Raw genomic sequence first — 15,734 nt, 5'->3', positions numbered from 1 at the left:
ACTCCCAGATTCTTGTTACTAGATACAAAGCTCCTTTCGGAGACTTGTAGCTGCACTTGCAAAAGAAAATGTTGATTTGTCAAGGTAATTGGTCACCGAAAATAGATTTAATCATCCTGTTTTAGCGTGGCTAAACAGAGCTTTTTATTCATTGCAATGGATACCAGGTAATTTAGTGTAATCTGCTTTCCTATCAGTCTGATTAAGCGTATTGTCCCCAGTCTACAGGCCTCTGTACAGTGCCGGCTAAATAATTACAGACAAAGCCGGATGGAAATGTGTTCACTTACTGATGTTCAGGAAATGCCTACAATGCACAAAATGAATGACACATTATCCAGAGGTTCAAGTTGTCCTGTAAAATCCTAGCTAACAATACCCAGCATTTCATGTGCCCGCTATCATTTTCTGATTTCTTCAAGGTCTTGTTGCAGTTATTATAGAGGTGTATGTATGTGATCATTTCTACATTAATTGACCTTTCCGGATTTCGCAGCATGAATACAGTCACTGTCATTTCGAACCTACGGAGGTGAAACGAAGAAACTAGATGTGACAGCTCCAGGGTATCAATCGCCACTGTGTCAGGAGACAGATTCTGGTTTTAGATCGCACTGCAAAAAAAAATGACTAAGGTCTAGCAGGTTTTTCTGTGACACCACACCACGATACTTTTATTTTAAAAGACTTTGATGTTCCCCGTTCTTACTTCACTAAAAGTCCTGCCAGCCAAATAACTGGACATATCAGAAAACGCCATTGATGTGGATTGGGAACTTCATGATTCACAAATTGAGGAAGTTGTCCCTCTCCGCAGAGCGCCCCAAGCCCCTTGAAGCCAGTCTGGAATTTCTCTCACACCATGTTTTATCATCTAATATATAAAGCTGTGTTTTTTATGTATGTGTGTGTGTGTGCATGTGTGTGTGCATGTGTGTGTGTGCATGTGTGTTTGTGCATGTGTGTTTGTGCATGTGTGTGTGTGCATGTGTGTGTGTGCATGTGTGTGTGTGCATGTGTGTGTGCATGTGTGTGTGTGCATGTGTGTGTGTGCATGTGTGTGTGTGCATGTGTGCGTGTGCATGTGTGCGTGTGTGTGTGTGTGTGTGTGTGTGTGTGTGTGTCTGCTAAAGGAATCCGCACTGCCGCATTTGAAATCACGAAATTTGCACAGACACCTCATTTGAGTCAGGGAACGTCATAGACTATGTTTTGAGGGGAAACTTTAACCCCACGCTTTACAGTTATTCGCTAAAAAACCTGCTTACATTAAAGTCAATGTAGCTGGAAACGGATCTGTTATTATAGACTCCTATTATGGACAGAGAAAGAGACCCACAGAAAGACCCACACACAGAGAAAGAGACACACACATAAAGGGACATACACACAGAAAGAGACACATACAGAGACACATACACAGAAAGAGACACACACACAGAAAGAGACACACAGAGGCACACAGACAGAAAGCAACACATACACAGAAAGACAAACATATACAAAAAGAGACACAAGCACACACAGAAAGAGACACACAGACACACACAGACACACACACACACACACACACACACACAGAAAGAGACACACAGACACACACACACACACACACACACACAAAAAGAGACACAGACACACACACGCGCACAGAAATAGACACACACAGAAAGACACACCAAAAGAGAGACACACACAAAAAGAGACACTCTGAAAGACAGAAAGAGACACGCACTAAAAGACACACACAGAAAGAGACACACAGAAAGTGAGACACACACAGAAAGAGACACACAAAAACTGTATATGTGAAGTAATATATTGGCTGTTTTGACAGTTAGATAAGATATTTATCAGGTGGCCTATAGCAACCAATCACAGCTCTGCTTCTATTTTGCTAAAGGTCATTAATAAGAACTCTTATTGGTTGCTATAGTCAACAAATGACATTCTTAGTATAAGGGTACGGTTCCACTTGCGCATAGCCTCCGATGGTAGAGCATTGGAAGTGATATGCTAATGAACCTCTGCTGCGTGCGTCAGTCAGGGTCATGCGACTGATGCGATGTTGCGATTGGGTCATAGAGTGGGAGAGAGAGACAAAGGGAGAGCGGGAGACTGGGACAGTGGGAGAGAGGGAGAGAGACTTAAGGCCCCGTCACACACAGGTAAATCTTTGGCAGATCTGTGGTTGCAGTGAAATCATGGACATATTGTTCCATTTGTACACAGCCACAAACCTGGCACTGATTGTCCACAATCTCACTGCAACAACAGATCTGCCGCAGATGTATCTCTGTGTGTGACAGGGCCTTTAGTTACTATCCAGGGCAACACCAGATACTACAGATAGTTTACTTTATAAATCAGTGTTTCCCTTTTGTGCATTATTTGTATTATTGCATTCTGTATTTAGTCTACTGGATATGTAATAATGTTAAATTAAATCAATGAAAACATTAAAAAATCTTCACATTCATGAACTTTCTCGAGCAATTAAGTATAACACTGATTAAAGGGGATTTCCCCTTAAAAAAAACTGGAACCCAAATTGTTTTGTACATTTATTATAAGAAACAGAGCAGGTTCTCACCCTCCCCAGGTCCAGTGCTTTTGCTCCATTTTTATTTTGACATCATGTGGAGAGCTCACATTACCACTGCAGCCAATTACTGAGGTTATCACTTGAGTGTGACTCACGCGAGGATCGCATCGCATTGCCCAGACCAGCCGCTGGCTCTCCTTATAGGAGCGGGTCATGTTTTTATAAGCAGCTCCTGTCAGGAGAGCCAGCGGCCAGTCCAGTGCAGGCTATGCAATTCTCACGCTAGTGGGATTCCAGCCTAAGGCACAAGATCAGTGAATGGCTGCAGTTGTTACCCTGTGTATAACCCCACTCACAGCACAGCTTTCTGTGTACATTATATAGTGACAGCTGCTAATCAGTGCTGGAGGCGGGGTTATACTACTCTACATATACCAGATTGTCCTGTAGTGATAATCTCCTGCTGATAAAATATTGATTGTATTGAAGCAGCTAAACACAGCCTAGTAAGTGACATCACATAATAAAGGTGTCTGCTCCTATATTATGGTGCTCTCATATTACATAGAAAACTGCTGACAGATTCCTTCTAAGGCTATTTGCTTACACTAAAGGCCCTGTCACACACAGAGATAAATCTTTGGCAGATCTGTGGTTGCAGTGAAATCATGGACATATTGTTCCATTTGTACACAGCCCCAAACCTGGCACTGATTGTCCACAATTTCACTGCAACCACAGATCTGCCGCAGATTTATCTCTGTGTGTGACAGGGCCTTTAGTATTGGCAGCCGATCTTTCTGCCTCCCACAAACAAGTGTGGACGAGAATATTGCTGCATTACATATGTACATTTTTGCATGCATTTTTTCCCATTCAGTTGAATGCATGGAAAACGCTAAAAGAATTGACATACTGTAGATTTGGACAAAACACTATGAATGGTTAAAGGTTTAAATCTGTAAGGAAAAAATAAGGCGCATGTGCATGAGATGTCAGAAAACTCCTTCACTTCATGATTCTGTAAAATGCTGCATTTTTTCCTTGGCAAAAAAGCGTGGAAACAATTCAGCATAATGCAGCATGTGAACAAGCCCATAGAGAGAGACTTCATTCTTTACAATATGGATTGATATTGTTATATTACAATATGCATGTTCTATTTGCAACTCAGGAGGAAGATGATCTCCACCCAAACGGTGTCAAAGTCGTATTTTATGTACGTATTTTATTTACATTCTTGTTTCATTTTCACTTCATCTGAGCAATCAGATATCAAGGTCTTGTTAACAACCGCAATCACACATAAGGGAAGTCTGCCTTTGGTTAATTAACAAATAAAGAATCTGTCAACCACAATTCAGCATTGACATTTGACTGGATGCTATGCAAACATGAATCAATTCCTCAAACATTGCAGTCTAAATTTAATAGTTACATGTAATGTTTTTTTCTTCAAACTTTCTCTACTGGAAATTGCTTTCAGAAAAAAGTAGAATATCAAAGCAGCACTCCAGCATTTCTTTTATTATTTCACTGCTGGAGTGGTAACACTAATGCATGTTCCCTGTCTGTAGTAAGATACTTACCAGTCGCCGTCTTCTCACTGATCTGCTCTGGTCCCGTTCTACCATCTTGGCGAGAAGTCAGAGCTTGCGATCACAAGCTTCCAATGTAAGTCTATATGAGCCTCCTCCTGGCTCTCATAGACTTACATTAAGAAGTGACTTCTGGCTCATCCAGTAGATAAAATCCAGCAGAAGACAAACTGAATGGTGCCAAGAACAGCAGGAAACAGGCATTCCTGATTAAACCGGCAGTGAAGTAAGAAAAACAAAGTCGGAGGAATGCTTTAAAGAGTAACCAATCCTTTAGAACTTAGATTTCTACATGACAGTCTATCGATGCCTGGCTCAGAGAACTCACGCATCTGCCTTTTGTTTATTGACTCTGAATCATAGTCGGTGACATCAGCTGGCAGTATCTAATTGAATCCTTGTATATTGCTTGAAATATGTGGCTAGTCATTGGTTGTCTCATAGAACATCTACAGTGGTATGCAAAAGTTTGGCCACCCCTGGTCAAAATTACTGTTATTGAGAATAGTTAAGCAACTTGAAGATTAAATTATTTTTAAAAGGCATAAAGTTAAAGATAACACATTTCCTTGGTATTTTAGGCAAAAAAAAAATATATATTTTCATCTTTTACATTTTAAAATTAACAAAAAGGAAAATGGGCCAGTGCAAATGTTTGGGCACCCTGCATGGTTAGTAGCAAGTCAGGCCCGCCACCAGGAATTTCAGTTCCCCATACTGCAAAATTTACAGGCCCCCTTGAGACTCCGCCCAGGCTCCACCCCAGCTCCGCATCCACCCCTCAACCTTCCACAGTCCCACCGCCACTCTTGGAGAAACTCCACTTCTGTATTACATCCTCACCAATCACACAGTGATAGTTTCCATCAAACACTGTATACAAACACACACACACACACACACACACACACACACACACACACACACACACACACACACACACACTCATGACTGAAGGTGTTAGCACCCTTGAAGTTGTTACGGAAAATGAAGTCTTGTCCTTATTAAATTAATAATACACCCTCTCTCCATAATACACCTTCTGCGCCACTCCCTCCATAGTGCATCCTCTACACCTCGCCTCTCTAATATCTCTCCCACTCTGCCCTATGTATAATATTCCCCCACACACACTGTCTTTGTATAGTATCGCCCCACACACTACCCCTATGTATATTATCCTCCTCCACACACTGCCCCTTTGTATAATCCCCCTATATACACATTGCCCGTCTGTATAATATCCCCCACACACACTGCCCCTCTGTATAATATCCTCCTACACACTGCTCCTCTGTATAATATCACCCCACACACATTGCCCCTCTGTATAATGTAGTGTGCAGCACAGGGTAATAAATATAAATAAAGGGAGGAGTGCTAACAAAAACTATGCTCATAAATGAATTGTAACATGAGGAAAAAAGCTGCTTAGGCTGGTTTCACACTACGTCTTTTTAACATCCGTTGAAAACGTTTTTTTAACGGAAGTACGGATCCTGTGCAAATCCGTTTTCCCTTCAATGCATTTTCAATGGACTCGCGTCCACCTCCGTTCGCATGCGTTTGCGTCCGTTAGACGCAGGATCCGTCCTTTTGCGTTATTTTAACATGTTTCAAAAACGCAACATGTAGCGTTTTTGAGCTCCGTCCAAATACTGCAAATTGCTGGATCCTGACTATAACGCACGCAAACGCAGGTGAACGCTGGCGTGCGGATAGACAGGATCCTGCTTTTGTACTGAGCATGCCCAGAAAGTACTGAGCATGCCCAGAACCAGTCTCGCGTGATCTGTCTATCTCTCTACTCCCTCCCTCACCCTCTCTCTCTCTATCTCTGTCTTTCCCCCTTCCTCTCTCTCCCACCTGAGAGCTGCGGACACTCGGAACCAAGGTAAATATCGCGTAACCACTTCTCTTAGTTACCCGATGTTTACGTTGGTTACGCGTGCAGGCAGCCCTGCTCCTAGCAGCTGCAGACACTCGTAACCAAGATAAATATCGGGTATCCAAGGCCGATGTTTACCTTGGTTACCAGCGTCTGCAGCTGTCAGAAGCCTCCTCCCAGTCTAGTTCCCCTCACTCCCGATCACATGACTCCTTTGCCCGCCCCTAAACATCCAGTGCAGGATCCTGCAAAATAACATATGCGTTTGCATACGTTATTTGCTGTAAAAGCAGGATCCGTACTTCCGCTAAAAAAACGTTTTCAGCGGATGTTAAAAAGACGTAGTGTGAAACCAGCCTTAGTAAAAATGCGCACACACATCTCTTTATATATAAACATGGCTTTTCTTGATACAAAACATATAAGGCTGACAAAAACAAAGGTTAAAAACAATTAAAACATGATTGAAAAGCGAAAAAGAATGGATGAAATAGGGGGATAGACATAATAATCCTGTACTTATCCCCAGTGAAGTACCAGGGCTCTGATAATAGAATGCACAATAAGTATATAACCAAGCCAGTGTTTGCACATAAATAATATAATTCCAAATCACATAAATACCTGGTTGTAGAGCCTTATCTTAAAGTATGGCAGTAAGTCAATGGAGGGTATAAAAAAATGTCCTGGTGAGGCTCTATAGGCAGGTATTATGTGTTTTGGAATTACATTATTTATCTGCTGAAATTGCCTTGTTTATATACTTATTATGCATTCTATTATCAATGCCCTGATAACTTCATTGGGGCTAAGTACAGGATTATTATGTCCATCCCCCAATTTCATCCATTATTTTTCTCATGTCAATCATCTTTTCAACCTTTGTTTTTGTCAACGTTATGTTTTGAATCAATAAGAGCCAAGTTTATATATAAATTTGCTGATCAAAAAAATAAAGGGAAAACTAAAATACAAAATCCTTGTTTAAGTACTCCCTTTATTTTTTTGAGCAGTATATATATGTCCCCCTCCTGATATATACAGTTGTGCTCAAAAGTTTACATATCCCGGCAGATTTTTTACTTTATTGTAGTTTTTTCAGAGAATATAAATGATAACACAAAATCTTTTTTTCCACTCACATTTACTGTCAAACTACTGTGTTTTATCTTGTTATATCATAATCACAACCAAAAACATCCAAGTGACCCTGATCAAAAGTTCACATACCCTGGTGATTTTGGCCTGATAGCATGCACAGAAGTTGAGCTAATAAAGGTACCATGCTCACCTGTGACCTGTTTGCTTGTAATCAGTGTGTGCACATAAAAGCTGAGTGAGTTTCTGGGATCCAGACAGACTCTTACATCTTTCATACAGCCACTGACCTTTCTAAATTGTGAGTTATGGGGAAAGCAAGCTAATTGTCAACGGAAAAGATAGTTGAACTGTATAAAACAGGAAAGGAATACAAAAAGATATCCAAGGAATTGATAATACCAGTCAGCAGTGTTCAAACTGTTACTAACAAATGGAAAATCAGGGGCTCTGTGAAAACTTACCACGATCAGGTAGACAGACAAAAATTTCGGCCACAACTGCCAGGAAAATTGTTCGGGATGCAAAGAAAAACCCAGAAATACCATCAGCTGAAATACAGGACTCACTGAAAACCAGCGGTGTGGCTGTTTCAAGATGCGCAATAAGGAGGCACTTGAAGAAAAATAGGCTGCATGGTTGAGTCGCCAGAAGAAAGACATTACTGCGCAAATGCCACAAAGTATCTTGCCCACAATACGCAAGACAGCACAGAGACAAGCCTCTGAACTTCTGGAACAAGATAATTTGGAGTGATGAGACCAAAATTGAACTTTTTGGCCACAACCATAAATTTTAAATTTGAAGAGGTGTCAACACGGCCTATGATGAAAGGAACGCCATTCTTACTGTAAAGCACGGAGGAAACTTAGTCAAAGTTGAAGCAAAGATGAATGCAGCAGATTATCAGCAAATACTGAAGGCAAATTTGCACTCATCAGCCCGGAAGCTGCGCATGGGACGTGCTTGGACGTTCCAACATGATAACGATCCAAAACACAAAGCTAAGTCAACCTATCATTGGCTACAACAGAACAAAGTGAAGGTTCTGGAGTGGCCATCTCAAGCGCGCAGTTCATGCAAGAAAGCTCAGGAAATTACAGCAACTGGAGGCTTTTTGTCAAGAAGAATGGGCAGCTTCACCATCTGAAAAAATAAAGAGCCTCATCCACAGCTACCACACAAGACTTCAAGCTGTCATTGATGTTAGAGAGGCAGTACACAATATTAAGAACTGAGGTATGTGAAGTTTTGATCAAGGTCAATTGGATGTTTTTGGTTGTTATTATGATTTAAAAAGAGAAAACACAGTAGTTTGACAATAAATGGCTTTCACCCAACCACTAACCATTAGTGGAAAAAAAGATTTTGTGTTATCATTCATATTCTCTGAAAAAAAGGCCAATAAAGCAAAAAAAATCTACCGGGGTATGTAAACTTCTGAGCACAACTGTATATCCCCAACTTGGGCCACTCCTGGTATATATGTCCTCCTCCTGCCACTTATTAGGGACAAGGAATTAATGCTGGAGTGGGGTAAACTCTCCCTAGTATAGGCTGATCCTATCAGTGGACTTTGAATTCCCTACTGTGTTTGGTACCCCCATTCTTCAATGGCTATCCCTTGAAGAAGTCCATATACTCACTTTGCTAATATATCTAAAGAGACCAAATGGTAGAAACAAGTATGTCATTTAGCTCAGCTGACTGGTCTTCATAAGGAGTGCCTTGTAGGGATTGAATTGGATACACCAAAAATATTCTCATCACTTGACGCATTTCCCCCCACTCTTTTACTTTTGGTTCATCAGGAGAACAGAGATGGCAAAATTGCCTTTATGCCTCAATAGTTCATAATCACGATGGTCAAGTCAGAGGTGTCCATTGGATGCCAGGTAATATAAGCACCCGCTGTGCGGACTGCCAACCCGAGGATGCGCTATCTTCTTCTTATTACATACCAAAATACCAGAAGGAACCCCTTCAGCCTCACGCTATGGCGGGGCTTCCTTAGGGCCGTTTCGGCTCTTATCTGACTAACTTGGAACCTCCCTTTTCTCCCACAAGTCCCCCCCAAAAAACAGTGTCTTGGCCTATTATAATTGAATAGAGTAAATTCGGGACTAAACCATCGTCATAGACCCTTTTTCCCTTGGCCATCTTAATGAACACTCTGACCATTAGATATTCTGTATTGTCCCCATGAATGCAGTTGACTTGGATCTTCATTCAGGCATCATGAACATATCGGGCACGGGCACACAAGGGTCACCCAGCTCCCCGCATCCAGACGCCCAGTCAAATTTTCTCCATTCACCTTTAGAAAACACACTCGTGACTCCAGTCTACACTGCAGGTCAGGCATGTGTAGCACGCACACCACTGTCCCTAACCATAGTCCATCTGCTCACTGTTCAGGGGACATTGATCTGCTAAATGTACTCAACCCTCACATTTCTTGGAGATTATGCCTTCAAATGAGTCCTTGGGCACTACTGCAGCCGTTCCTTTGGATTTGGGATGCGTGTACTGGACAAGAAACAGGAAAGTTGAGCTCAAATGAACAGTTTCTTCTTTATTTCTTGAGAATTTCAAGTACACGGGACATCAACATTTTCACAGGGAAGTCGCTATAATGGCATATGCATCAGCACATTTCTGGTGTATTTCCACCCTTAATCATGATTAAGGGTGGAAACACACCAAAAATGCGTTGATGCATATGCACTGCACAGCCGACCCGTAAGTAGCAGAGCGCCGGAGACAGCCACATGGGACACAGCATCGCCGGAGACATCAGCACCACGAACAGAAGGAGTGGGGACAGGTGAGTATCTCCCTGTGCTATCAATAACGCAGGGATATACCACAGCAAAACCACAGCAAATCCGCAGCAAACCGCGGTAATACCGCATGCGGATTTCGGGTGCGATTTGCTGCGTTTTTTTACTGCAGGTGCGGTAATCTTTCAGAGGGTGCAGAATTTTCTTAAGAAAATTCCATTTTCTAGTGCGCACAGGGCCTAACACAGGAAAGTCCAGCTCAAATGAACAGTTTCTTCTTTATTCCTTGAGAATTTCAAGTACACGGGATATCAAAATTTTCACAGGGAAGCCGCTATAATGGCATATGCATCGACGCATTTTTGGTGTGTTTCCACCCTTAATCTAATGGATGCGGCAATTCCGGGCGGCTGCTGGCTCATATTTTTAGGCTGGGGGGCTCCCCAGCCTGAGAATACAAGCCCCCAGCTGTGAGGCTTTATCCTGGCTGGTTATCAAAATTGGGGGAACGCATGTTGTTTTTTTTTTTTTTTAATTATTTATTTATTTATTTTACTGTACGCTATAGACCCGCCCACCGGCGTCTGTGATTGGTTGCAGTCAGACAGCTGTCACTCAGCGTGGGGGCGGGTATGACTGCAACCAATCACAGCCACTGGTGAGCAGGGAAGGCGTGAATATGTTATGAGACTAATGAGTGGCCGGATCTGGAAGATGAAAGAGCTGCCGCGGGAGCAGTATTACAGCCGCCTCGTGATCGGTGAGTATAAAGCGCTTGCTCCTACCCCTTTGCACCAGATTGTGTTCCCCATAAACGTTATATGGGGAGCAGTATCTGGCCAGATACCGGGGATCAATCCTCTGCCGACCCAGAGTCAGCGGGTGATTGATCTGCCAGCCCTCCAAAGAGCAGGGACCTGTGGAAAAGAAGTGACATGCACATTAATTCTGCAGCGGAAATTCCGCAGCAAAACCCGCAGTGACAAAAAAACGCAGTGTGCGCACAGCATTTTTTTTTATCCCCATAGGTTTTGCTAGAGAAGGACTGCAGAAATGTTATAAACATTATCTGCAGCATTCCTTCAGCGAAATCCGCGGCAATTCCGCGGTAAAATCTGCAGCGTGCGCACAGGGCCTTACTTGTTTGGTTGTCAGGCCGTGGCAGGGCCTATGTCCGGCCGGGCTCTGAGCAGAGAGTAGATGCAGAGATGGTGAGCTGGATTTGTTGCTACTTTTACAGATGTCTGTACTGGCCCCACAAGGGATTGCACAAACTGGTCTATTATCGACTTATCAAAACGCTCTATCAGTGGCTCGTGATACTGCCGGTGCTCATGCTGCCATCGCTGGCTCTCTGGGCTCTTCCGCTTGCTGGTTCCCTTTAGCTGATCACGAACCTGCACCAGCTAGATCCACAGCTCGTCGATCTGATCCTGTGCTTCCTATGTCAGAAGATCCATCTGTTGGTCCTTGGCCTGCTGCTGTTGTAGCTTATACTACACCACTTAGAGAGTCTTTGTGAGCCTGATGATCCACAGGCAAAAGCTCCTTGCAGTGTGTGATGAACCTTCATGTACCTTCATGGACCTGCCGATCCACAGGTAAAAACACCTTGTAGTGTGTGGAGAATCTTCATGGATCCTCCGATCCACAGCAAACACCATTCTGCAGCCTCCTGGATTGCTGTCTGCATTCTCCACTAAATGTGAGGAATCACTCACTTAGACTCGCTACTCGAGGTTAAATCCTGAGCACTTTCACTTAAAGAGTCTAGCAAGTTTATTGCATACACAGAAACTGGCTCTCCAGCAACATAACATTCTCCTTTTGCGGCTTCAATGGAACACAAATCCGGTTTACAGTCCATTCCTGGTCAGGGCAAGCGGATGTTCTTTTTCCCAGAAAATCATTCCAGAGGCATCCAAGCCTCTGCACGCATGTGCCAAAGGCCAGCTTCACACTTGCGATTAACTCGCACGAGTGCAATGCTCGAAAATCTCGCATTGCACTCAGACACATGTTAATCAATGAGGCAGCTCCCATCTGCTATTTTTTTCTCAGTCCAAATCGGACTGAGAAAAAAAATCACAGCATGCTGCGTTTTGGTGAGTTTCTCACGCGAGTCTCTCCAATGCAACTCTATGGGAGCGGGTAAATAAACGGATGTCACACGGACGGCACACACACCATCCTAGTGACATCCGTTTTTCTAAATACATTTATCGCATGTTTCAGAAAACACTGGAAATGAGTGAGGTCTCACAATGTCGGTCAATCTCTATCTCTGTCAGTCGGTCTCTCCCTCTCGGTCTCTATTCTCTCTCTGTCGGTCGGTCTCTCTCTCTCTGTCCCTCTCTCTCTGTCCATGTCGGTCTATCCCTCTCCTCCCCTCTCTCATACTCACTGATCCCCGATCACCAGCGTGGCGCTGCACGGCGTTCACACTGCTCTGGCGGCTTTTCCTCTTTTGAAAAAGCCGGCCGCTCATTATTGAATCTCGTATTCCCTGCTTCCCTTGCCCACCGGCGCATATGATTGGTTGCAGTCAGACACGCCCCCACGATGAGTGACAGCTGTCTCACTTCAACCAATCACAGCTGCCGGTGGGCGGGTCTATATCATGAAGTAAAATAAATAAATAAATAATTTTAAAAAACGGCGTGCGGTTCCCCCCCAATTTTGATACCAGCCAGGATAAAGCCACACGGCTGAAGGCTGGTATTCTTAGGATGGGGAGCTCCACGTTATGGGGAGCCCCCCCACCCTAAAAATATCAGCCTACAGCCGCCCGGAATTGCCGCATCCATTAGATGCGACAGTCCCGGGACTGTACCCGGCTCATCCCGAATTGCCCTGGTGCGGTTGCAATCGGGGTAATAAGGAGTTAATGGCAGCAGCCAATAGCTGCCACTAAGTGCTAGGTTATTCATGGCAGGCATCTCCACGAGATACCTTCCATAATTAACCTGTTAGTTAAAGAAAATAAACACACACAGTCCGACGTAATCCACAGAAGTCCCATGACGCTTTCAGCTCTGCTACATCAGAAGCTGACAGAGAGCGTTCACAGACCACGTCCGCTCTCTGTGAGCTCTCCGCAGCGACTGAAGTGAGTTGCGCTATCAGCGATGACGTCACTCAGGTTACCCACGGCCACAGATATCAGGTGGAGGACTGCAGCTGTGGCTGCGGGTAACCTCAGTGACGGCACCGCTGATAGCGGAGATCACTTCAGTCACTCAGGGGATTTGCGGTCACCGGTGAGACCTTCACCGAAAATCAGGCCACGACACACAGACAGAGCCGCGGGATGACAATGAAGTCAGGTGAAGTTCATTCGAGTTCATTCTGATCCCGCGGCTCTGTCTGTGTCTGCTGTCAGCGGCCATTCATCTCTGCTACATGGCTCTGTCTGTGTCTGCTGTCAGCGACCATGTAGCAGAGCTGAATGGCAGATGACATAGCTGCTGAGAATAAAAGCGGAACCCATACGCATCAAACACGGATTGCACATGGACTACAATCAATTGAAAAATCACAGATTCGCATTGCTGTTGGATTGCACACTGATCATAACGCTGAACAGAGCTCATGCTACTTTCTAGCATGAAACTTGGTCCAATTTTACACGCATAAGTGTGATTCCATCCAAACAAACAGACACCATAAAATATATGGGACCCATCCATGAGTGGAGGTATGTGAAAAGGCAGACACGCCCTAATGAGTCTCTTAGTACTACAGGTCCCAGACTCACCATCTTACAATATAGATATCAAATCGGAGAGTAAGTTTGCGGCATTTCTACTGTAACAACTGAACTTAAGAGAGTAGCACAACCACCTAAATATGCATATGCCTACATGTGCTGGAAATATAGTGGTGATGTTTTCCTTTTGCACTCACTACATAGTCTTTGATTTCACACTAATATTAAATTTTTTAATTAAGATATTCTCAGTAGTAATAGGCTTCTGAAGCTCCCACATATAGTGCCTTGCGAAAGTATTCGGCCCCCTTGAATTTTTCAACCTTTTCCCACATTTCAGGCTTCAAACATAAAGATAAAAATGTTAATGTTATGGTGAAGACTCAACAACAAGTCGGACACAATTGTGAAGGTGAACAATATTTATTGCTTATTTTAAATTTTTGAAAAAAATAAAAAACTTAAAATTGGTATGTGCAATATTATTCGGCCCCTTTGCTTTCAGTGCAGCAAACTCACTCCAAAAGTTTATTGAGGATCTCTGAATGATCCAATGTTCTCCTAAATGACTGATGATGATAAATATCCAACTGTGTGTAATGAAGTCTCCGTATAAATGCACCTGCTGTGTGATAGTCTCAGTGTTCTGTTTAAAGCACAGAGAGCATCATGAAGACCAAGGAACACAACAGGCAGGTCTGTGATACTGTTGTGGAGAAGGTTAAAGATTTCCAAAACTTTAAACATCCCAAGAAGCACTGTGCAAGCGATCATATTGAAATGGAAGGAGTATCATACCACTGCAAATCTACCAAGACTCGGCCGTCCCGCAAAAATTTCATGTCAAACAATTAGAAGACTGATTAGAGATGCAGCCAAGAGGCCCATGATCACTCTGGATGAACTGCAGAGATTTACAGCTGAGGTGGGAGAGTCTGTCCATAGGACAACAATCAGTCTTACACTGCACAAATCTGGCCTTTATAGAAGAGTGGCAAGAAGAAAGCCATTTCTCAAAGCTATACATAAAAAGTGTTGTTTAAAGTTTGCCACAAGCCACCTGGGAGACACACCAAACATTTGGAAGAAAGTGCTCTGGTCAGATGAAACCAAAAATCAAACTTTTTAGGCACAATGCCAAACGATATGTTTGTCATAAAAGCAACACAGCTTATTACCCTGAACACACCATCCCCACTGTTAAACATGGTGGTGGCAGCATCATGGTTTGAGCCTGCTTTTCTTCAGCAGGGACAGGGAAGATGGTTAAAATTGATGGGAAGATGGATGGAGCCAAATACAGGACCATTCTTGAAGAAAACCTGTTGGAGTCTGCAAAAGACCTGATACTGGGACGGAGATTTGTCTTTCAACAAGACAATGATCCAAAACATAAAGCAAAATCTACAATGGAGTGGTTCACAAATAAACGTATCCAGGTGTTAGAATGGCCAAGTCACAGTCCAGACCTGAATCCAATCGAGAATCTGTGGAAAGAGCAGAAAACTGCTGTTCACAAACGCTCTCCATCCAACCTCACTCAGCTCGAGCTGTTTTCAAAGGAAGAATGGGCAAGAATTTCAGTCTCTCGATGTGCAAAACTGATAGACACATACCCCAAGCGACTTGCAGCTGTAATCGCAGCAAAAGGTGGCGCTACAAAGTACTAATTTAAAGGGGCCGAATAATATTGCACGCCCCACTTTTCAGTTTTTTATTTTGTACAAAAATTTAAAATAAGCAATAAATATCGTTCACCTTCACAATTGTGTCCCACTTGTTGTTGATTAGTCACTGTAAAATTTAAAATTTTTATCTTTATGTTTGAAGCCTGAAATGTGGGAAAAGGTTGAAAAATTGAAGGGAGGCAAATACTTTCGCAAGGCACTGTATCTCACTCGGTTGCTATCTTTGGTAGCTTGATTTACAGACTGATTCTTCATTGCAAAATGAATAAGTAGGCATGGGGCATATAGTCATGTACACTTTCATATTCAGTCTGAAGGGAGTTATGACCTAAGACATGCAGGATGCCCATTAGAAGGATCAGCAAGGATTGTGATAGGCTTCAGGGAGCTTGTAACTATTTTAAATGACTTAAATAAGTCAGAGT

General features: G+C 43.1%; 1 protein-coding gene across 4 annotated transcripts in view; it reads left to right on the top strand.

The window, feature by feature from the left end:
• The window catches only part of SPOCD1 (SPOC domain containing 1), a 199,447-nt gene that overhangs the window by 24,497 nt on the left and 159,216 nt on the right, over window positions 1-15,734 (top strand). For 3 of the 4 annotated variants that reach the window (XM_075334134.1, XM_075334133.1, XM_075334135.1), the window contains exon 3: window positions 3,720-3,764. The exons of the other annotated variant lie outside the window; for it this stretch is intronic. In XM_075334134.1, the coding sequence (XP_075190249.1) occupies window positions 3,720-3,764 (45 nt within the window). The remainder of the gene's footprint in view (window positions 1-3,719; window positions 3,765-15,734) is intronic. 4 annotated transcript variants of the gene reach the window in all.

Source organism: Anomaloglossus baeobatrachus, chromosome 2 (genome assembly GCF_048569485.1).
Source record: "Anomaloglossus baeobatrachus isolate aAnoBae1 chromosome 2, aAnoBae1.hap1, whole genome shotgun sequence".
NCBI classification, from domain to species: domain Eukaryota; kingdom Metazoa; phylum Chordata; class Amphibia; order Anura; family Aromobatidae; genus Anomaloglossus; species Anomaloglossus baeobatrachus.
The sequence above is the reverse complement of the archived record's forward strand: the minus strand, read 5'-3'. Positions and strand labels throughout refer to the sequence as shown.